The sequence below is a fragment of the Aspergillus heteromorphus genome, assembly GCF_003184545.1.
Source record: "Aspergillus heteromorphus CBS 117.55 chromosome Unknown BO70scaffold_12, whole genome shotgun sequence".
NCBI classification, from domain to species: domain Eukaryota; kingdom Fungi; phylum Ascomycota; class Eurotiomycetes; order Eurotiales; family Aspergillaceae; genus Aspergillus; species Aspergillus heteromorphus.
This window is the reverse complement of record NW_020290417.1, coordinates 203,209-224,415: the sequence shown is the minus strand read 5'-3', so window position 1 is coordinate 224,415 and position 21,207 is coordinate 203,209. Positions and strand designations below refer to the sequence as shown.

The following is a 21,207-nucleotide window of genomic DNA, read 5'->3' as shown; positions in this document are numbered from 1 at the left end:
TAGTTGTCGGCGACGCACATCAAGCCACGGTGTACTCACGTTGTGCTGCTGCAGGGCCTCGTGGAAATTGCCTTACAGGGCACATGATAAGGGGTCATCCCAGCCAATCATCCGTCGTCATTGGCGATCTCCAAGCTACTCAGCGGAAATAACATATCTGGAGAAGCAAGACAACTGATAAGAATGCCATTGCGCCAGTGACCATTCAGTCACGCATACGCCAGCCATGCCACGCAGAAAAGCAGTTCCCATATCGCCTAGGAGTCTCGACCCCACGGCTGGAACCGATCCCAAGTCATCACCATCACCCCGCGCCCCTGTCGCTCCCGGCCCAGCCGGTCCAGTAGCTGCAGCTCCTGCACGGTCAATGTCTTCCCATCGCGCCGTCGCTCCAACGCCGCCTGCGTCACAGCCGGGGCGAGCACCTCCGCCACCGCCGCCTCGTCGCGATAGCCCGCATAGTGGCGCTGCCCGCCCTCGTCCCGCGAGAAATACCACACCGCGCTGACGACATCATAGCGGTGCTCGAGGAACCAGAGGATGGGCCAGGCGATGATCCATAGCTGGAGGATGACACAGATCCAGAAGATATAGCCGTTGTTGCGCCACCGGTTCGTCCAATGCGGGGAGTAGACCGTCAGGGTCTTGTTTTCCAGGCTGATCGTGAGGTCAACGTTACCCTGGTACTGCAGACTGCGCAGGTGGGAGGTTAACGCGGAGCGGACGACGGACGAGTCGAATCCGACGATGCTGCGGGTGAAGGCAAATCTGGCCACCAATCAGGTTTCTATCTAAAGAAACTCGTTGAAGATGGGGACAGGGGAGAAACATACGACTTGACCGGGGCGGGATCCTCGCAGAACCGCTCACACCAGCCCATGAGCCCAGGCCCGTTCTCGTCCGGCGGCACCAGTTCGGCGCTCTCGCTCTCCGGGCCCGCCTCCAGTTGTCTGGATGGCGATCTCTTGGTCCGCGTGTGTCCCGTCCATGTTTCCGACCGTGTCCGACCGCCGCGATAAGCCTTCTGTCCGTCATGATCGCGCACGATCCCCAGCACGCGCCAGCCATCCTGCGGATCCACCTCGACTCCGGTGTCGTAGTCATCGTCCGTGATGGGAGGGGGCTCGTCGCGCACCATGTAGCCCGACAGGTCGATTCTGAAGTTGAAGTCGATCACGGTCTCCGACTCGTCCTTCTTGCGGGTGTCATCGCGGCGGGTTTCGGTGTGGGAGCCGCGCACGTTCAGGTACGGGTGCGGAGGGATGCGGGCTTGGTGCACGAGCAGGTCGTGCAGAGCGGAGGCATCATGGCTGAGGGCTGGGGTAAGCAGGACGGACGAGGGATCGCGCGTGTCGGCACGGACGCTGTATTGCGGTTGGCTGTCCGGGGGGAGGGGGTTGGCGGGTGGTGGACCTGACGAGGAGGAGACGAGTGGATCGCTGGCGATGGTGTCCTCGTAGGAAGGGGGGGGGTCACTCGGCTGGCCCATGGCGATGAGGGCACTGTGGGAGTGATGGATGTGAATGGAGACGATGAGGAATGGGGGATGAGAGCGAGAGAGCGAGAGAAGCAGACAACAGAACAACGGATGCGGCAGGCGGACTCCGCCTTGGCGGCCTTGGCGATCAGGCTGCCAGGCCGCCGCGGTTACCTGCGGTTGCCTGAGGTCGAACTTACTTAGCAGCCTGAGGCTGGCGGCGACGGAAGCCAATTCCGCTCTTGCCGTTCCTACTTGGGACTGGCATGGTTATACCAAGTAGATGGTTGATGCTGAAAAATAGGATATCTCACTTGATATTTCTACTCATTTAAAATTAGTCGCGCCGAGTGATGTGCGACCCTTACAGGGCGGTTCGACAAACATGGGTAGGGGGAAGCCTGGTCACAGCCTGGTCACATCCATCCCGTCGACTGCAACGGTCATGGGGAGCAGTATTCCTTCCTCATTTCCGGCGTGATCAACGCCTCTTCGTGGGCATATTCGCGTTCAATCCAGGGCACTAACTCCCAGTCGATCCAGTCATTGAAAGGCCATGCCAAGTCTCTGTTCCATCGCAAACGCGGGGAGATATATTGCCCGAGAAACAAGTTCGGTGGACCTGTTATTGGGCCGTCTAGTCTGCGGCCGAAAATCGCGCTTGCAAAGTCCAGAAATACTACTTTCCGTTGAGAATGGCAGTTGAAATCCAGCAACATCGTGTTTCTAGGACTTAGATCGGTGAGTCCGACATCATATTTCCAGGCTAAGCTCTCAAAATCAATTATATATTTCATAATCTGCTGACGACACGGCTGCGAAAAGTCTTCTGGCTTGAGCTGAAGCATGGATAACCCGGGGATATATTCGATCAGAATCAGTCGGACAACGCGGACGGCTGATTCAGAGACCGGGAGATCTAGTGTGTAGGACCCGTAGAATCTAGGAATAAGACCACCCTGAAACTCGGAGAGTATAGAATAGGCATGCACCTCGTGGGTATAGTATTTATTCATGCAAAGAAAGGGATTCAGATATCCCTCGTCGTCATCCTGATAAAGCGGATCAAAGACCTTTGCTACTAGTACCTTTGATTCACCGTCGGGCGCTTGGGGGTTGTTTTGAACCTTCGCGGCAAAGACTTGCGCATTATGGCCATCGCCCACTCGGAACGGATCGACAACTGTCAGATCGATGCGGGATGAGCCAGGACTTCCCGGTAGGGGGGGATTTTGTAGGCATCGAGCAACGGGTGTGAGATGGCTTTGCTCCTCCCTCCCAGCAGGGCCGTTCAGACAGCAGCCATATGTCACAGGCGTGGGTGGGGGTGCAACATGAGATAGTATGCTGAAATTCTGGCCCTTGGTATAAGGGACCGGAGGCTTGAGGGCATCCATGACAGGTCTGGGGGTTTGATTAGGAAGGAAAAGCGGGGTCGCTCGCGGCCTTCGGCTTCGGATTTACTCAGTAGCCGCTCCGCATTTTCTATCGACGGGGGATCTCGGCCTCAGGCAAGAATACTACGCCTGCTGGAAACCCCCACGACAGGTGATTTTCGACGGTGTCGTCGAGGGGGCTTGGGAGAGAGAATGCGGCATCCTCGATAAATGGATCGGCACGGAAATACCACTTTCTCTACCTGTAGCTTGTATGTAGCTCAGTTATATGACGAGACTCCCTGTAACTCTACATGAATGCATAGCTATGCCCCCGAAAGCAGTCATACGTCCTAGGCTCTGGTCAAAAGATCGGTTTGAGCTGGAAAAGTGGTTTATATTGGACGAAGGCCGCCCAGTCCGGTCTGACGCCCTCCATTAAATTCCAGCACCCCTCCGAGCCCCTGTTTGAATCGCTGACAATGTTTACATGTGAGAGAAAAGAGGAGATGGTGTTGAAGGGTTTTAGCCTAGACCGACTCAGCTAGTGTGCTCGTGACCCATCACGGTCGCGGGGTTGCCTCTTCTTCTTGCTCTCTGTATGTACGAGGCTTAGGGACAGCTAATAAAAACGCTATTAATATTCTGATTTTCTAGGTAGTAGAGCTTCTATAAAGCCGCAGCCAAAACGCAATCAATGTCTTCCAGCGATCGAAGTCCGTCAGCTAAACACTCATCCACCCAGCCATCATAACTATCATCAACTTGCAGAATCAAACTCACCACTCAACAGACCCATCTACTCCTTGAGCTTCTTGTTCACAGCCTGCTGCGCCTCGTTGTTGGACTCCGTCGCCTCGCTCTTCGTCTTCACGCTGCCGTTCTTCGACACGATGATCACTCCGCTGCGCGCGTTTCTCTTGGCCGTGAACTTGTTCTCACTCCAGCTCGCGATGTCGAGGACCGTATCATCCTTGTCGTCGTCGATGGTGCCGCCGGCCTTGACCTCGTTGGCGCCCTTTCCGGAGATGCCACCCTCGGTGTACTTGGTGGAGTAGGAGACCTTGGAGGCGATGGCCTCGGTGACCAGCAGGAGGATGGCGAGGGAGAGGAGCTTCATGTTGGCAGTTTTGGTGGTGGTGGTGATGGTAGATGTTCTTTTGGAGGCGGAGTGATGAGTGATGCTGCGTGTGCTTGGAACTACTATGAAGCGGGTGCTTGTGGTGGTTTATATATCTTTCTGTGTGCGTGGGAGACAGGCCTGCTCAGACTCGTTTCTATCCAGAGACCGTCACTTTGCCATAATGATGGCCACTCCAGCTGGCTATCCAACAGACAACTCGATCGTTCAATGGCTCGATGACTTCTTCCAAACGGGGAAATCGGAAATCCACCCTTTGGCCCCGGCCCCAACTGTGAAACAAGGAGGGATGTATACATTCCCCTGAAATCTCTCGCATGGAGTGCCTCTGGAGCTGTCTGACAATATGACATGGTCGGTTCAGAATCCCCAGGGCCTTTTGTAGAATTCGATTATCTGAAGATCTTCCTGTAAGGCTAAGATCAGAAGTGCCGAAGACGTGCCACATTGACTGGGGAGTATTCCGAGTATTTCGAGTATTCCTTTCCCGGTCACAGTCCGTCAATGTGTTGTTCAACGGGAAGGACAAACCAGCAGCGAATCAGGTGCCCTAATCCGATGGGGTCCAAGTTGCAGTCCGCCCGAACCAACAACCGCGTTTGGCCCCTGCAGCGAAGCTTCCCAGCCGCAAGGCTTGAGTCCCGGCGGTGGGGGGCCAATCCGTCAGGCACCACCCATCCCCATCCCCATCACCCGGTTCGCATCATCTCACCTTCAACCCTTCAAAACCCTCGTCCTCCGTCAACCCCCTCAAACTGAGCACCACCACCACTACCACCACCCAGAATGCCCCCAACATTCCCCTCCTTCACCTCCCTGCCGCCAGAGCTCCGGCACCAAATCTGGCACCACGCCCTCCCCTCCCCCACCACGCCCTCCCTCCACATCTACGAACCCGGCTGCTGGACCCGCGCCACCTCACCCCCTCCGACCCGGACTACGACCCCTCCACCCCCGACAGCAACCTGAACTTCGAATTCGACCACACCCGTCTCCCGCCCATGCAAGTCTCCCTCCCGCTGTACTTCGTCAACCGCGAAGCCCACGATCTCACCGTCTCCTGGCTGCGGAAACACCCCACCATCGCGGTCAGGTTCGACCCGGCGGCGCAGTGTGTCTTCTTCACGAAGCCGTATGACCCGCGCACGGACGCCATGTACGTCTCCCTGGAGAGATGGACGGAGTTCATCTGCGAGCCGTTCGATCGGCAGTTCGAGCCCGATCTGTTGAATCGGAATTTGGGATGTCCGGCGCCGGAGGTGCGGAGGATTGCGGTCCCACGCGCGTTGCTGTGGGTGGAGAAGGATCCGTTTGCGGAGTTCTGGCATTGGTTTGGGGGGGTGAGTTCGGTTTTTCTGGTCGAGGGCGAGGTGGCGGTGGAAGAGAAGGGGGGGTCAGGGTGCAGGGCGGGTGGGAGGTGCAGGGGTGGAGGGTGCGGTGTTGCGGTGGGACTCTAAGGGGAAGGTGTTGGTGTGGGAGGGACGGGGGGATGCTGATGCTGATGCTGGTGCTGATGATGCGAGGGATGGGCTGTATGGGCATATGGAGAAGGCGACGGCGGAGTTGGCCGAGACGTTGCTGCAGAATCGGGTCCAACGGTTTGAGATTCGGCCGGGTTTGTCAGTGGCGAAGTGAATGAGCTTGTTACTAGATATCGACCATGAAATACTTGTTTTCAGATCTCATTTCGCTCCTTGTCTCCATACATCTCGAGAAATAATAGCCATCTCCCTAGAAGGGACAGTGACAGGCGGAATTGGGACAGGCTGTGCTGTGCCACCCACCTGGATTCGTGGGGGCTGTGCTTCCGGCTTGAAGACACGGCCCAGGGCGGGGCGGGAATGGGACAGGACCTCCCTTTCTGTCCGCAGAAAAACGGAGGGTTTACTGGGAAGCTATGGGGTCAACCTATAGATCCTATGTTCATGTGTTGTGCTATGTCCATATTGTTTTGGCATAGTGGCAAGGCAGCGAAGCGAGCCCGGGTTTTTGCATGGACGATCTCTCTTTGGGCATAGGTTGTTATAATACAGTAAACAGAGTTGATCGAAATATATTTTCTACTGCTGTTGCGGAGAGTAGTAAAAAGAAAAGTCTTCCTCTGTTCGGGGGTAAATGTCGATGTATTCACTCCAGCTGTATCTTCGGAGGGTGTTGTACAGTCAAGGTTCGATCCCACGGAGTACGTCGAGGTATATATCTCGGTCACCACCGTGCTTTGCTGAGCACACCACTACAGAGAGAAAAACATACCTTTTCAATCTTCACAGCATCAGGCCTCCAACATCATACCATACTATAACTATACATGAGTGTCACCCGTTAATATCCCACGTGACTGGCACGCGTCCCCACCGGCCGGTTGCCAATTTCCGGGCCCCACCGGGAGTGACAGCGACGCCAACCCTGACACAACATAAATAGCAGTGCCGCCTCCTGACCAGCCCTATACCCACTGGAAATGTCATGCTGCGCGCTATTTCCATGGCTCCTGACTCGGTCGTCCATCTTCAACCCCCTTACTCGTTTCATCCTCCATACATTCCTCGCAAAAACCACACTCCATCAGGGCTATATCGGCAACTCGGTCCAATCTCCAATCATCCGCCCTCACAATCATCATGGGGAGCGAAAAGCCAAACACCCCAGCCTGAGCTCCCCGCACTCTGAATTGCCTAAAGGCAGCTGCACCCTGGCTGATTAACCGCCCCGGGATGCAGAACGGTCGCCAGCAACCAGCAACCCTGCAGAACCCCACTCGCGTCACCGGATTCTGAAACACAGGGGCCTCGCCATACCCGATCGAGCACGGACAAAACACCTGCAGAGCCAGATTGATTAACTGCCGCGATGATCGCCACCGCTCCGTGCTCAACACGGCTCTCGGAGGGTCCTCTGACAAACCCAAAACGCTCTCGGCGCTCCGAGGCCCCCCGTGTCTGATTTCAGAACGGAGGGGCGTCCGTACTTCATGTCCCTGCTGCGGTGCCGGCGGGTATAAAGCAGACACGGCGCCTCCCGTCTAGCATCCCTTAGACAGGACAAGAGCAAGACAACCAGGCAGGGCCCGCAGCACCACCAACCACCATGAAGCTCACCCGCACGCTCCTCGGCCTGGCCAGCCTGGTGCTGGCCACCGCGCTGCCCAGCCCCTTCTCCCACACCACCACCACCACCTCCTCCTCCTCCTCCTCCTTCCCCAGCACCTCCGGCCTGGAATTCACCATCGACGGCACAACCGGCTACTTCGCCGGCACAAACTCCTACTGGATCGGGTTCCTGACCGACAACGCCGACGTAGACAAAGTGATGAGCGACCTGAAATCCTCCGGCCTCAAGATCCTCCGCGTCTGGGGCTTCAACGACGTGACCACGCAGCCCTCCGACGGCACGGTGTGGTTCCAGCTGCACGAGAACGGGAAATCCACCATCAACACCGGCGCCGACGGCCTCGAGCGTCTCGACTACGTCGTCTCGTCCGCCGAGCAGCACGACATCAAGCTCATCATCAACTTCGTCAACTACTGGACCGACTACGGCGGCATGTCCGCGTATGTCAGTGCCTATGGCGGGTCCACCGAGAACGATTTCTATAATACCACCTCCATCCAGACCGCGTATCAGACATATATCGAGGCTGTCGTTTCCCGGTATAAGAACTCCTCCGCGGTGTTTGCCTGGGAGCTCGCGAATGAGCCCCGTTGTCCTGGCTGTGATACCTCCGTTGTTTATGATTGGGTCGAGAAGACCAGTAAGTATATTAAGGGTTTGGACGCCGAGCATCTCGTTTGTATTGGTGATGGTGAGTTGTTTTTCTCTCTCTCTCTCTCCCTTCTGAGTGAGTGGTTGGCTAATAGATGTGGTAATGCACAGAGGGCTTTGGCCTGGACATCGACTCCGATGGAAGCTTCCAGTACTTGTACGATGAGGGAACAAACTTCACCGCAAACTTGGGTATCGAGACCATTGATTTCGCCACTTTCCATTTGTACCCGGATAGCTGTATGTCCCTCTTTCCTTTTTTGCTTGTTGAATATAATACTAACAAAAACAAAGGGGGCACCACCGACGCCTGGGGCAACGGCTGGATCACCTCGCACGGCGCGGCCTGCGCGGCCGTCGGCAAGCCGTGTCTGCTGGAGGAGTACGGCGTGCCGTCCAACCACTGCAGCGTCGAGAGCCCGTGGCAGCAGACCGCCCTCAACACCACCGGCGTCACCGGCGACCTGTTCTGGCAGTATGGCGATACCCTGAGTACCGGGGAGTCGCCCGATGATGGGAACACCGTCTACTATGGCACGAGTGATTACACCTGCTTGGTGACGGACCACGTCGCGGCGATTGATAAGAAGAATGCTGAGTGAGTGGGTGGTGAGTGGGTGGCCTGCTGGCGGGCGGGGGTAGTATCTGGGCTTGTGGGTGTTGTTGTTGAGGCGAAATGGGATTATTTTTGATTGTACTTTATTCACTTACTGTTTTGAACTCCCTGCCATGAGACAATACTCATCGTACGCCTTCGCAGTCAGCCATGCCGTAATACGTACCTGGGTGCTGTAGATATTTGTAGCCAGTGGGGTAATGAAAACCGGGCTCAGTCATGTGATCAAGGAGTGGTGAAGTTGTGCTATTGATGGTCAATTGATGATATATGAACAATTCCATAGTTTAATTTGCACAGGGGAATGTGCATTGCATTACGCCAGTACAATACTAGATGAAATATCTACCAATTTGTCTGTTTGTAATTCCGCCTCGGTACGAAATATATAGTATATCTCGTTGACTACCGGACAAATACAGACCAGACCAATAACTGAGCACGAACCCCCTTTACAGTGGATGTCCTACGCAAACCAGGTGCTGGGTACATACTATCTAAGGATTAACTCGGCACTTTACTGGCAGAGAATCAAATTATAATAGTGGAGGTGCAGGGCCATTAAGGGTGTCTGCAAAGGCCTGCCCTACTATATATAGTATACTAAACATATATTAGAAATTGTCAATTAAATGATAAATAACCGTGATGGTCTATGCATCGATGTGTCATGCAGAATAAAGGGCTTAACTACCTAAATGGGTACCCTTAAGGATCTAACATCCTCGCTACTCGACCCTTCTGTTAAGTGGGAGTATTATTAAATGCGGTTAATTCTTTCTCTCCTTCATTCTTCTTCCGAAGACACCTTTCCAACTACATCCTAGTTGAACCCTGTACTACTACTCAGCATGCGGCCAGGGTTCAACCTCAACCTCAGCCGCTTCTAACTACTCCGTACAATATAGATTGATACACCACTTACCAGACAGATAGTAGTAGTATACTCCGTGCCCCACAGCTCACTCCTTCATCCCCTCCCACAGAAGAAAACCTCACACTCACCTCCACACAGACTTTAAATCCCCTCATCCCCATCCCCATCCCCATCTCCTCATCACTCACCCACCTACACAGTACACCCACCCTACACTAAACACCAACCAGACCAACCATGGCATCCAGCCCTTGCCTCGCACTACTCCCACGTTCCATCCCCTTCTACGGTACTCCGTAGTCTACTCCCTACCGAGATAGTACTCCGTACCTGTACCTATCTACAACCGACCCATCTCCGCCCAACGCCACGCCCAATCCAAAAACTCTGCACCCATCTAACCCGTTCCAGACACACTCGCCCCCTCAAGTCACCGCCGACCACGCATTAGTCCCACTCCGGACTAACCCCGCGGTCGAGACGCCATCCCGCAGGACACTAATCTCCGCCGGGGGCGAGATCAGTCATCTCGTGGATATAGTCTATGCCGAGTCCGACAACATTTGCGAGTAGAGAAGAGAAGAGAAGAGAAGAGGGATGGGTCCGACGGATGGGGTGTCGGGAGGGTTGGAAACGAATTTTTCGGGAGTCCCGGGGGGGAGGGGGGGTTCTGGGATCTGGAGACGTCCAGTGCTGAGGTTGATAGATCGGGCCGATGAGGGAGGGATCCTTGGATCGGGTGGTGTGTTGGTGTTGCGGTTGTTCGTTGTTGAGGGCTGAGGGCTATGTCGCCGATGGCGAGGGTCGGAGATGGTTGCGGTTTTGGTGGTCTGGTGGTAATTCCGAGGTCGCTCGGGAGACATTCCTTGGTTGTGATTGTAGGAATGAACGAACCGGACAGGTCAGGCGACGTGGCGGGCGGATGGCGTTGGAGGCTGAAAGGGCTGAAACGGACCGCGCCGGATGAATGTTTCTGAGGCGTGGCGGTTGCGGGCGGGCAGTTGCCGATTACTATAAGTGCCGGGACTGGACCAGGTATGGAGTACAGAGTAGGGACTGTAGATTGATATCTGTGATTGAGTGTGATTAGTAGTCTCGCGAGTCGCGTGAGACCATCGTAGGGTCCCTCCTGAGGTGGGTATTAGGTTAGGTTGTTGTGGAGGGTGCGGAGGAAAGCTGGAGACTGGAGAGAAGAAGAATAGGCACCCCTAGACACTACTCCGTACACCCGGATATCACCGGCTCCCCGCGACTGGGATGCAGGGACATCCCCAGATGTCCGATACCCTGATTTTGTTGTTGGTGCCACCTCCGTCATCAGGCACGCCGGGATTGATCCGAGTCAACGGCCGTGCCCTGGGTTATGATGGATGATTCTGGCGAGGTCGTGATTCTCGAAGCCGGGGAAATCATGATCCGGGCGCCTGTTCTGGGCCGCGTCCACGGGGAAAGCGGGGTCACGGGGTGCCGCCGGAGATGACGGGGAAGAACCTGACGTCACCGTGCGCTAGCCGACACCACGTGCCCCCGCTGCCCTAACCCTGGGGATGACACCTTTTCCGGCCAGAGCGACGGGGTTAGTCATCCGTGTTGTTCCCCTGCTGGCTGTTACTCTCCTGCGCTCCTGATGACGATCGCACAATTGCTCGCCCTCTCACTCGTGGACGAATATATGCCCAGCAACACTAGCTGTCTAGCACACGCTCGCTGCACCCTTGTCCAGCCAACGTCGTCATAGCTCCCAAGCCGGCCGTTCGGCCTGTCGCAGCCAAGGAAGCCAGAAAGCTTCCCCAGCCCGGGTGGATGCGTCCACAGGATGCCAGAACCAACCAGTGGTATCCGCCGTTGAACGCCACTGACAAGCCAAACGCAGTCGGCTCGGTCGGGATATTGCGCTGACGAAGGCAGTCAAGTCAGCCTGCCCGTCTGGCCGCTGGTCGCTGGTCGCTGGCCGCTGCCGCCGATTTTCGGGACCGACCGACTCGACTGGATCGGGTGGCCGTGGATGGATGCTGTTACGTACGGCTGAAGCACACTAGACATCGGTCGGGGGGTCATGGGACTGGCGTCGGGATGGCTTTGTGTCGCAGGAGCGAACATACCGGTGTTGTTGGCGGTTCTCCAGGATCCGATGCATGTCAATCGCGAATGGAAGTACTGGCAGTGAGCAGTGATATCACTGATGGCTCGACTCCGCATTTCCCCTCCTTTCCCCCTCCCCTGCGTGGTGGTGCAAATCCGGGATGAGGCCTCACCGGTCAACGCTTTAGGCATGGATTTCTCCAGGAAATAATCCCTGCGTCGCCCTCCCACACTCTCCAGTCTCCAGGCTCCAGTCCCGTCCGCTTCCGAGCCACGAGCGGCCACTGGCTTGCCGAACTCTGGAGTTGTGGGTGAAGCCTCGGCCTAGTGCCGAGTAGCGGCGCCCTAGTCGGCCTAGTCGGCCCCCGAATGGGGCCCTTCTCCACGTTGGGCAAGAATGCCTCGCCTGCCCTTCCTTGAGTTTGATGGCCTGCTCGGATGACGGTGTCCTGCAGTTCAGCTGCCGTCAGCCACAGCCGTCGTTCGCCGCGCGCAAACCAGGCACTCCCTCCCAGGCCCTCTCTAGGCATGCCGAATGCTCACCACGGTCGGACCCGGCTCGAACTCAATCATCGCTGCTCGCTTCCGACTCTGGTAATGTCATCGAGATCCGGGAACCATGGGCGTGTTTGACATGCGCCCCGATCCAGTTCCAGCGAGCAGTTCCAGACAGCCAGACACCATCCCCTGGCCTCCCCGGGCCAAGATGGGCCCCCGAAGGTTCTACCACACGCCAGAGCCGATGCCGTGGGCCAACGAGAGCCCGTCCCCCGTCTCCTCCTCCTTTCCCCGACGAGGGCCGTGGAACCCGAGGTTCTGCCTCGCCCCTTGGGACCACTCACCACCGGCCGTTCCCCAGCATTCCGGCCCTTCTGACTGGCCCGTCGGCTTCGGCCGGCCCTCCAGACCAGGAAGCCCGTCGAGCCAGCATCATGGCTGGCGGCCGATGCCATGCCCCGGCGGCACACGCTGCCTGCACTCGGCTCTCCACAGGTCGGCTCTCGTGGATCTTTTTTCCCTGTTGATTTTTTTTTCTTGCGTCGCTCATACGATGCGGAGCATAAAAGGGGGCTTGTCTCCCCAGATTCTGTCTCTCGAGTCGGGCACTTTCCATCTTCCATTCCACCCCGATCTTCTCTTTCCATTCTTACCCACGGTGATCGCCAATCATCCACTCCGAGGGTCTCTTCTTGCTTATCCCTTTTCCTGATACCCCACTGATCAAGCACAACCCATTTACCCTCCTCCCACCATGGGTTTTGAAACATCCGCAGACCACGGGGAGATCTCCCCGGCGGTCGCGCCATTCCCCCAGCACTCCAGCCAGGAGTCCGTCGGCTTCGAGAAGCCGACCCCGATGGCTGTCGACACTCCCATCCCCAGGGTCACCCTCCGTTCCTTTGCCATGAGTATGTTCGTTTCACTGGGTGGTCTGCTGTTCGGGTATGATACCGGTCAGATCTCCGGTTTCGAGCAGGAGAGCGACTATATTCGTCGATATGGCATGCAGAAGGCGGACGGAGAGTGGTACCTCAGCGATGTCCGCTCCGGTCTGCTCACTAGTCTGCTGTCCATCGGTACACTGATCGGTGCCCTTGTTGCCGCCCCCATCGCGGACCGTCTGGGTCGCAAGTGGTCGATCACCCTCTGGTCCTTCATCCTCATCATCGGGTTGATCGTGCAGATCTCCGCCCCCTCCGGCAACTGGGTCCAGATGGTCATGGGACGTTGGACCACCGGTCTGGGTGTCGGAGCCTGCTCTCTGCTGGTCCCCATGTACCAGGGTGAGAGCGCCCCGCGCCACATCCGTGGTGCCATGATCAGTTGCTACCAGCTGTTCGTCACCATTGGCATCTTCCTGGCCTACCTGATCAACCTGGGCACCAACACCCTGCACGGCACCGCCCAGTGGCGCATCACCCTGGGTCTGACCTTCCTGTTCGCCCTCGCCCTCGGTCTCGGCATGGCCATGTTCCCCGAGTCCCCCCGTTTCGACTACCGCCACGGCCGCGTCGACCGCGCCCGGGCCACCATGGCCAAGCTGTATGGCGTGCCCGAGAACCACCGCGTCATCCTCGAGGAGCTCGACGAGATCCAGAACCAGCTCGAGGCCGAGTCCGCCGGCCAGAAATGGCACGAGTTCCTGACCGCCCCCCGCATGTTCTACCGTGTCGTCCTGGGGATGACCATGCAGACCCTGCAGCAGCTGACCGGTTCCAACTACTTCTTCTACTACGTATGTCCCCATCCCCATTCTCCCTCATCGATCAATCCATGCTAACCCCACCAGGGAACCACCATCTTCAAGGGCGCCGGTATCTCCAACAGCTTCATCACGCAAGTCATCCTCGGCGCCGTCAACTTCGGCTCGACCTTCGGCGGTCTGTACATCGTCGAGAACTACGGTCGTCGCAAGTCCCTGATCAGCGGTGCGCTCTTCATGTTCGTCTGCTTCATGATCTTCTCCTCCATCGGCCACTTCATGCTCGACGTCAGCGACCCGGAGACCACCCCCAATGTCGGCAAGGGCATGATCGTCGTCGCCTGCTTCTTCATTGCCGGTAAGTCCCCATCATCATCACCACCACCAACCCTCTTCCACACAGAACCACAAACTAACCCCTATCCCCTTCAGCCTACGCAATGACCTGGGGCCCCATGGTCTGGGCCATCACCGCCGAGCTGTACCCCTCGAAGTACCGTGCGCAGGGCATGGCCCTCGCCACCGCCGCCAACTGGCTCTGGAACTTCCTGATCGGATTCTTCACCCCCTTCATCACCTCCGCCATCGACTTCGCCTACGGCTACGTCTTCGCCGGCTGTCTGTTCGTCGCTGCCTTCGTCGTCTACTTCTTCGTGATCGAGGGTAAGGGCCGCACCCTCGAGGAGCTCGACTGGATGTACGTCAACCATGTCAAGCCGTGGAAGAGTGCCGACTATGATGTCCCTCCGCTTCACTCGAGACAGTTCGAGGGTGAGGAGCGCGCGAGGAAGGAGAGTGCCGCGTATCACGCTGAGAATGCGTGAGTGAGTTGAGTGTTTGCGTACGTCCGGTACGGCTTGGATGGGGTCGGGTTGTATATCGTGCATAGATACCGGGAGTTTTGGCCATCGCATGCTTTGGGTTCTTGATTGATTGATGGGATACGTGATTGTGATTTGATGTGATCTGACCGATTGGTAGGGGAGTATGATATCCGTACTGCTATGTACATGATGATAACTATTTTCTTCTTGTTTCAAAATTCTTTTATTTGGTGCAGTGGATGACGTGATAGTTTTGTAATTTATCAATTTATGTCTTCACTTTTTACTTGGAATCTCCTTCCATCTCCACTTGGCTTCTGCATGAAGGATATTGTGACAGTAGGCTGAAATTATTGAGCATGCGGTGTTGAGTCACGTGCCTTGAGGTCCAGGAGACCTAACTTACCGACAGACTCGAATATATAGTTATTGCTGCATGGATGATGACTACTACCAATTAATCTACATTTCTTTCCTGGCGGTTTCCCCGTACGGGACAGTGTGCGTCGGGCAAGAGACAAAGGAAAGGAGGCCTGCCTTGATGTATACAGCCTTGGCTGCAACAGAGGGTTTGTCTTCAGAGTGGGTACAATGGTCTTGTCCCTTTCGTACGGTATCGTTCTGTTCTCGGGTCTCAAGACGGTACATCACCTGATATCTCGCGATCTTGTTCGGATGGAGGAAAGATGGACATGCGGAAAGGTCGGGAACAAAGAATCCCCCTCTCAATGGAGTTTTCCCTTCGTAGATGGACTATTCGCTCCGTAAATGGAGCTCTCCCTCCATCCCATCGACCGAAGTACTCTCATAGTCCCACGCCCAACTCACAGTGTATATATCTTAGTCATTTCCTGCATGGCCCAGCCTCGAACGCCACGCCACACGGGGGTCGAGAGATCTAAGTGACACAGCCTGCAACATATTCCAAGTCTGTATCCGTAGATCTGACCAATTGCCATCCCGCCTGGACGTAAAATGTCGGCATTTGTCGATCAAGCTCGTCTCAGCAACACGGAGACATCCTTCCCACGAGGAATATCCCGACGAGAAATTGACCCTCCCAAACGCTGACAAGGGAATCGCCGTGTCTTACTCCCCCCCCCCCCCCCCCCCAAGTCTATATAAAAGCCCGTCCTTGCGGGCCTCTCAAATCTAATTCCCATTTTTCGATCACAGCATCTCCACAGCCGGATCTTGAAATCCTCTCCACTCCGTTATCCATCTCCAACACTTCCACACACAATGACACTTCCTCAGAACTCATTCCCCGCTGGGGTCCCCACCGCGCCGAAGGCGATGCTGCAAAACAGGGGTAAGGGTAACTGGAAGCACAACATCAAGCCCTACAGCAAGCCCAAGAGTGACGACACCACTACCCTTCCCCCCCGCAAGCCCCGCCACCCCCGGTCACTAGATTGGAATACCTGGAGCCAGCTGGACGACGCCGCAAAGGAAACGGTGATGGAATACCTGAACGAGCAGGCCACCCCCCTCTGGCAGACCGAGGGATGGAGTCAGGACCCGCTCTTCCAACGGACTCCTCTTGAAAGCGAGAACCCCCAGGCGCGCAAGGCAGTCGCCATCGACTGCGAGATGGTTGGAACTTACCCTGACGGGGAGGAGTTGGTGCAGGTGTGTCTCGTCGACGTGCTGACCCGAAAGCTCATCCTCGATCTCGCGGTCATCCCCACCGCCCCGGTCATGGACTGGCGAACCTCTTACAGCGGGATGACCAAGGCGCTGCTGCACTGGCGGAAGAGCCGCGGCGAGACGGTGTACGGATGGGAAGCCGCCCGTCGAGCGGTCTTCCGGTATATCAACGCGGATACGGTGCTGGTCGGCCACAGTCTTCATGTTGATCTGGAGGCTTTGGGTATCCTCCATGATCGGGTCGTGGACACTTATCTTCTGGTCCGGCGAGAGACCGCAGCCGGGAGGGTGGCCCGTCACCGGAGCAGCCACAAGCTCAAGAGCTTGGTTGAAGAGTGTCGAGGTGTTAGCATCCAGGCCGATCCCTTTGGCCATTGCTGTTCGGAGGATACGTTTGGCGCTCGTGAAGTGTTGTTGTGGTGTTGTTTGCGCCCGACGCTCCTGCGGGATGATGTGATGGACTTTCTGTGATGGGGGACGTGGAGGTGGAAAGTGCCTCAGGGGTTCGTGTTTCAGGCCCTTCTGTGAATTCTCAGGAGTCCCTGGATGTCTGGAAGTCTGTCTTCCAGGTTGTTTGGTCTGCTCTAGTCTACTTTTGGCTGGAAATTGAAATGAAATTTCATGGCTGTTTTGGCCGTTGGTGTCACGAAAGAAATCTCACAATCGTAATGTAATTCCGTAGAACGTCATGATCGAGTAGTGACTGGGTCAATCTATTGATTCTTGGGTCGAGATCAAAATGTAATCGAACTGCACACGGCCAAGTCCAACTAGCGAGTGGGGACTGAGATTTGTAAAACGCATGCTTGAGCGTAGTTTCTAACATGCCGACGAAATGGTTGTAAGATAGGAGAGTCCACCAGGGCTTTATTGATCAGAGTGAATCAGCTTTCAGTTACAAGGGACTTGACCTACAAAGTACTGCCGATTGTCTACAGCAAAATACACAGTGCTTACACAACCCCTCTCAAACTCGAGCGAGGGGACGGAAATTTATTTATCTATATCAATCATTTCCAGCACCTCGACCTCATCATCGTGCAAGAGAACGGGGTCTCGTAGGAGGACGTGGCAGGACACGAGTCCAAAGATGGCCAGGGCCAACAGGTTGACAGTCGCTCGGAGGAGCGGCGGCAGCAGGAGGAGCGGCAGGACAAGGACGCACATCAGTGGGAGGGCGGCCCGGGGACTTACCGGGAGCTTGACCATGATGGCGAGAACCAGGGCTCGGACGAGAAGAATGAGAAACAGGAGGAGGAGTAGGAGGAGGAGTAGGAGGAAAAATAGGAAGCGGATCAACGTGCGAAGCATTGGGAGGAGACGTCAATCGCATAGCTATTTCCTGTCAATGCGGAGGACTCAACAAGGAGAACCTGTCGTTTCCTGGGGTTGTATCTGTGGAGAGGACGGGGGTTATATACCAGGTGAGTGGTGATCAGTGCGTTGTCAACTGTGGTCTCTCATGAGGCTCTCTGGCGAACCTCCGCAGTCATGGACCTTTCGCTGTCGAGGACCCGGAAAGAGCCTCCTAGTCTGCTCGAACCAGGTATAATGCAATAATTGATCGAAAATGAAGCTTTCCAGGGATCCTTCCGGATGGATGGCATCGGAGCGGATTGCCGGACGGGTGGGGATACCTCCCTCATGCACCCAGACATGATCTATGTACACAACTGCCGATAGGCTGGGAGTGCCTTTTACTCCCAGATGCCGTTGGAGAAGAATTCCCCATAGCCCGGGCAGGCAATCGCCTCATGTTCGATGATCAAGCATTCAACTCCCCAATTTTGGACATCCTCCCGTCGACAATACTGACAATGAGAGCTGATGGTTAGATGCTATTTGCTCAACCGCTGACGGATTTTGAAATAAAAGCCCCAGAGGAAAAAAGGAGAATTCCCCTTGCAAAGCTTCCTGGGAGACTACTGTAGACGTCCTGACGGATTCAGGGTGGTCTTTGTTCCAAGTGGCCGTCAAAGAGGCTTCTCCCGTCATATTAGCCAACGAAACAGGAACGCTCCGCCTGCAAGCCATTGTTTCTCGGGAACTTCCGCTCTTTGCCTGTATTTCATTGTTGGCGGCAAGTTCCTTGTCTTGGACGGAAGACAGTATATATACCAACGACCTATTCCTTCTGGGAGGATTCTAGGATTGAATGCTTCGACAGAAGGTCAATTCCTATCGCACTATCTCGGTTACTGACAGACCATTCGCACTGGTACTACACAGCGATACAAGATTCTAACCATGGATGCTGTGACAAGTGGACGTAGAGCTCCCGAGCTGCTCGAGATGATTCTCGAAAATGTCCCACCGTCGGACCTCCTCGTGAACTGTCAGCGTGTCTGCAAGAACTGGCGGCACATGATCCAAGCGTCCCTGCCCCTCAGACAGGCCCTCTTCATGGAACCTTCTGCGAACGTGTCCGAGATAGTATGGTTGAACCCTCTTCTGGCGAGGTCTTTTCCGTTCCTCTTTCCTGGCTCGCCGGCTCGCCATCGACGCCTGAATTCATCCTGTTTTGGACCTCCCTCTCTGGAGAGTCAACGTTGGAGTACTGAAACGCAGTTTCACAGGGCCTTTTTTCGCCCGGAATCCTCCTGGAGGAAGATGATGCTGGCCAATTATCCGACCCGGTTTGGTGTGCTTGAGACCACGGGGGGTCTCGAGATCGAAATGGCGTTTCCCTGGAGAATCAAGCCGACGTCCACGGTTCAGGATGGACCAAAAGGGCTGCTTATGGGTAGGCTGTGGGATATCATGACGTTGGCATTCGCGAGAAACTTCCTTTACATGACGGTCACCTGGTATCCCAGACGGGACGATGCGGGCCATCCTTATCTCCTGCTCGAGGGTACGGTGCATAATATAGACAATGCCGAGGATATCAGATATGAGTTCAGGTCTCTCAATCCGCCGGTCCGTCTTGATGTTACAGCTGAAGAGTTCATGGAGCTGTTCGAAGAGTAATTGGGCAATTACTGCGAATGTCGAGGCCAAAGGCCTGACGGTTTTAGTGGATACCAAATAGCTAACCAGGCTTCATGCAGACATCTAGTGTCCCTGCCCTTTGGTCTCTACGCTTAAATGCTTTCATTACTTTGAATCAATCTCAATGAAAGTTCTCTGAAAATCTCCGAGTCGTAGCTGTAGCTGCCGCTGTCAAGATGCGGATCATCCCTTTGTATCCAGCGTAGTATGAAAGAACGAGATAAGGAACGGACTCATTTTGCCGGTTTGTGTAATTCGTTTCACTTCATAGACATGTTCATGTACGTTCTTCGTACCTGATTCGAAAGTCAGGGGTTTTTTCTCATTGCTTGCCGTTCGTCGTCAGAGATATTCCACCACGTCCACGGGATTCAGGCAGAGGATGGAGTATTCTGAAACTAAGGTCACCACCATATAACTCTCAGTATTCCTTCCCCGAGCTCTTCTGACTTTTCAAAGAGTGAAATGGGAGACAAGCGGGAGAGCTCAATCGCTCCGAGGATAGAGTAGACACAAATCCTGGGAATCATGCCAATCTAAACGTGAAGTGAGACTCGCCGTGAAAGTAAACTGCATGAAGTCCCATCGTCCCCAAAACGCAGGAATTCCCCGATAGTAGAAGTGAAATTAAGGGACACTATAAAATCACTTCCCCAGACTCCCACCCGTCCGATTCTCTCACCTTCAGCATCCCAGTGACCTCGATCGTCCGCCCGTTCCAACCAAGCTCATTCCTACACTCATTCAATACATACCTTGGTCCCGTTCAATCCTAATCATCAGTCACATCCCCGTATCAAGAGACAGAATTGACCCACCACCATGTCTCCGCTTAAGCCCGTTGATCCAGCGACGCTCTATCCGGGCTACGAAACACTTCCCGGTACTCTTCACCTGTGGAGACCGGAAAACCCACTCTGTCAAATCTGCAACGGATGGATCCAAGGTTTCGGAAAGGCATATAGCCTGAAACCGTCTGTGTTGCTGGAGCAAAGGCTATCTTGGGGATTTCACTCAGCCTGGGACATGGAAGAGATGAACCTATGGTATGCAAAGACCTGGCAGACGGTCTATCGTATGAGTATGTGTGTCCCTTCCTTGACGAATAAAGTAATACCCAATCACACAGTCTGCAATCGAAGCTAATCCGGTCGACATTCCAGTCCTTTACGATCCTGCGACACGGGAATACCGCCTCAGCGGCACCTGTCAGGAGCCCCCCGAGATCCATGCGGGCGATTACCTCGTTCCGCATAGATGGTACGAAGGGGTTGTCTGGTTCCCCCGGGAATTGAAGGCTGAGTTTACCGACCGTCTCGCCAACCCCGTCATGCTCCGTGCAAACGAAGACCCCGAGAAGATGGATCGTCTGGTCGGATACACCGTCCACGCACTGTGCTGGAAGATGCTTGAGAAGCACCTCGGACGGTATCTCGAGTATGACGTGCAGAATGTTTCGCGGGCGGTGCGATTGAGATTCCTGAAGATGCATTCGCTCCCGCATCCGAGGGCCTTTGAGCTGACAAACCTCATTAGCGCTGGTGAGGCTCGCCTGTGCGGATCCTGATGTTGTCTTGTGGGTGGGTGGGATAGACTTGCTGACCGTGCATATCCGACAGATACTCGAACGCTCGCGACTCGTGCCGTCCCGTTGCTGATCAAAAAGGCTACGCCGAGACGCAAAGGCCCGCCTCAGATCCTGATTGAAACTTCGGACAGGGCTGTTTACTCCCGTCTGAACTACTTGCCGTTGGAGCTTCAGTACTTGATCATGGATCGAATCCCGCCCGAGGACGCCCTCAGGATTCAGCGGGCTCTTCGTTGGTCGCTTCCCGATGCGTACTGGAGATCGAGAATCAATAGTAAGGTGGTCTTCGAGGTCAGATCTTGCAGCCAGCTTACATTGAATTGGCAATACCTATGTCTCAAGCTGGAGGAGCTGGAGGCAAAGGACACCGTACGCCGTCTCTACTCGCTGCCTTCGTCTCTGAAGATCCGCGCGGCCCTTTTCAAGCATCTCGACTTGATAAAGGAGGATCTGGCTGAAGTCCCACTGGATGGCATTCCATATCAGGTGGAGCTTTCCGGGTGAATTACGCTCACGAGCTCAAGTCACTAGGGGATGTGAGTGGAGGATGGTGCCGAGACTGGCAATGGCACACGGTTTAATAAACAAGACAAATAGGATATCATTAGCCGCAATATATT

The 21,207-nt window shown here is 55.3% G+C and overlaps 10 protein-coding genes across 10 annotated transcripts; 7 read left to right on the top strand and 3 right to left on the bottom strand.

Annotated features, from left to right (window-relative positions):
• Positions 1-257: 257 nt before the first annotated feature.
• On the bottom strand, positions 258-1,516 carry BO70DRAFT_336440 (uncharacterized protein; the record flags this gene model as incomplete). The annotated part of the gene is made up of 2 exons (XM_025541103.1): positions 834-1,516; positions 258-768 (listed from the first exon to the last, which is right to left on the bottom strand). The coding sequence occupies exons 1-2, from the start codon at positions 1,487-1,489 to the stop codon at positions 258-260; spliced, it is 1,167 nt and encodes a 388-aa protein (XP_025399355.1). The 5' UTR covers positions 1,490-1,516.
• A 298-nt stretch (positions 1,517-1,814) lies between these two features.
• Positions 1,815-2,874, bottom strand: BO70DRAFT_387225 (uncharacterized protein; the record flags this gene model as incomplete). Its single annotated transcript, XM_025545897.1, has 1 exon — positions 1,815-2,874. One exon carries the CDS (start codon positions 2,872-2,874, stop codon positions 1,921-1,923), a length of 954 nt encoding a protein of 317 aa, XP_025399354.1. The 3' UTR covers positions 1,815-1,920.
• A 717-nt stretch (positions 2,875-3,591) lies between these two features.
• BO70DRAFT_362034 (uncharacterized protein) lies at positions 3,592-4,181 on the bottom strand. The gene has a single exon (XM_025543191.1). The coding sequence runs from the start codon at positions 3,971-3,973 to the stop codon at positions 3,653-3,655; it is 321 nt and encodes a 106-aa protein (XP_025399353.1). The 5' UTR covers positions 3,974-4,181; the 3' UTR covers positions 3,592-3,652.
• Positions 4,182-4,345: 164 nt separating this feature from the next.
• BO70DRAFT_379630 (uncharacterized protein) lies at positions 4,346-5,451 on the top strand (the record flags this gene model as incomplete). Its single annotated transcript, XM_025545359.1, has 2 exons — positions 4,346-4,404; positions 4,662-5,451. 2 exons carry the CDS (start codon positions 4,346-4,348, stop codon positions 5,449-5,451), a joined length of 849 nt encoding a protein of 282 aa, XP_025399352.1.
• A 1,439-nt stretch (positions 5,452-6,890) lies between these two features.
• Positions 6,891-8,428, top strand: BO70DRAFT_35228 (glycoside hydrolase 5 family protein). The gene is made up of 3 exons (XM_025541789.1): positions 6,891-7,796; positions 7,868-7,996; positions 8,051-8,428. Exons 1-3 carry the CDS (start codon positions 7,082-7,084, stop codon positions 8,356-8,358), a joined length of 1,152 nt encoding a protein of 383 aa, XP_025399351.1. The 5' UTR covers positions 6,891-7,081; the 3' UTR covers positions 8,359-8,428.
• A 3,212-nt stretch (positions 8,429-11,640) lies between these two features.
• BO70DRAFT_35204 (uncharacterized protein) lies at positions 11,641-12,470 on the top strand. Its single transcript, XM_025541768.1, has one exon. The coding sequence runs from the start codon at positions 11,757-11,759 to the stop codon at positions 12,354-12,356; it is 600 nt and encodes a 199-aa protein (XP_025399350.1). The 5' UTR covers positions 11,641-11,756; the 3' UTR covers positions 12,357-12,470.
• On the top strand, positions 12,403-14,644 carry BO70DRAFT_362030 (sugar porter family MFS transporter). The gene is made up of 3 exons (XM_025543190.1): positions 12,403-13,567; positions 13,622-13,892; positions 13,967-14,644. Exons 1-3 carry the CDS (start codon positions 12,584-12,586, stop codon positions 14,356-14,358), a joined length of 1,647 nt encoding a protein of 548 aa, XP_025399349.1. The 5' UTR covers positions 12,403-12,583; the 3' UTR covers positions 14,359-14,644.
• Positions 14,645-15,562: 918 nt separating this feature from the next.
• Positions 15,563-16,479, top strand: BO70DRAFT_405221 (uncharacterized protein; the record flags this gene model as incomplete). Its single annotated transcript, XM_025547106.1, has 1 exon — positions 15,563-16,479. Exon 1 carries the CDS (start codon positions 15,601-15,603, stop codon positions 16,477-16,479), a length of 879 nt encoding a protein of 292 aa, XP_025399348.1. The 5' UTR covers positions 15,563-15,600.
• A 1,776-nt stretch (positions 16,480-18,255) lies between these two features.
• BO70DRAFT_396374 (F-box protein) lies at positions 18,256-18,978 on the top strand (the record flags this gene model as incomplete). The annotated part of the gene is made up of 1 exon (XM_025546611.1): positions 18,256-18,978. The coding sequence occupies one exon, from the start codon at positions 18,256-18,258 to the stop codon at positions 18,976-18,978; it is 723 nt and encodes a 240-aa protein (XP_025399347.1).
• Positions 18,979-19,821: 843 nt separating this feature from the next.
• On the top strand, positions 19,822-21,091 carry BO70DRAFT_396373 (uncharacterized protein; the record flags this gene model as incomplete). Its single annotated transcript, XM_025546610.1, has 3 exons — positions 19,822-20,080; positions 20,163-20,540; positions 20,619-21,091. The coding sequence occupies 3 exons, from the start codon at positions 19,822-19,824 to the stop codon at positions 21,089-21,091; spliced, it is 1,110 nt and encodes a 369-aa protein (XP_025399346.1).
• Between the last annotated feature and the right edge of the window lie 116 nt (positions 21,092-21,207).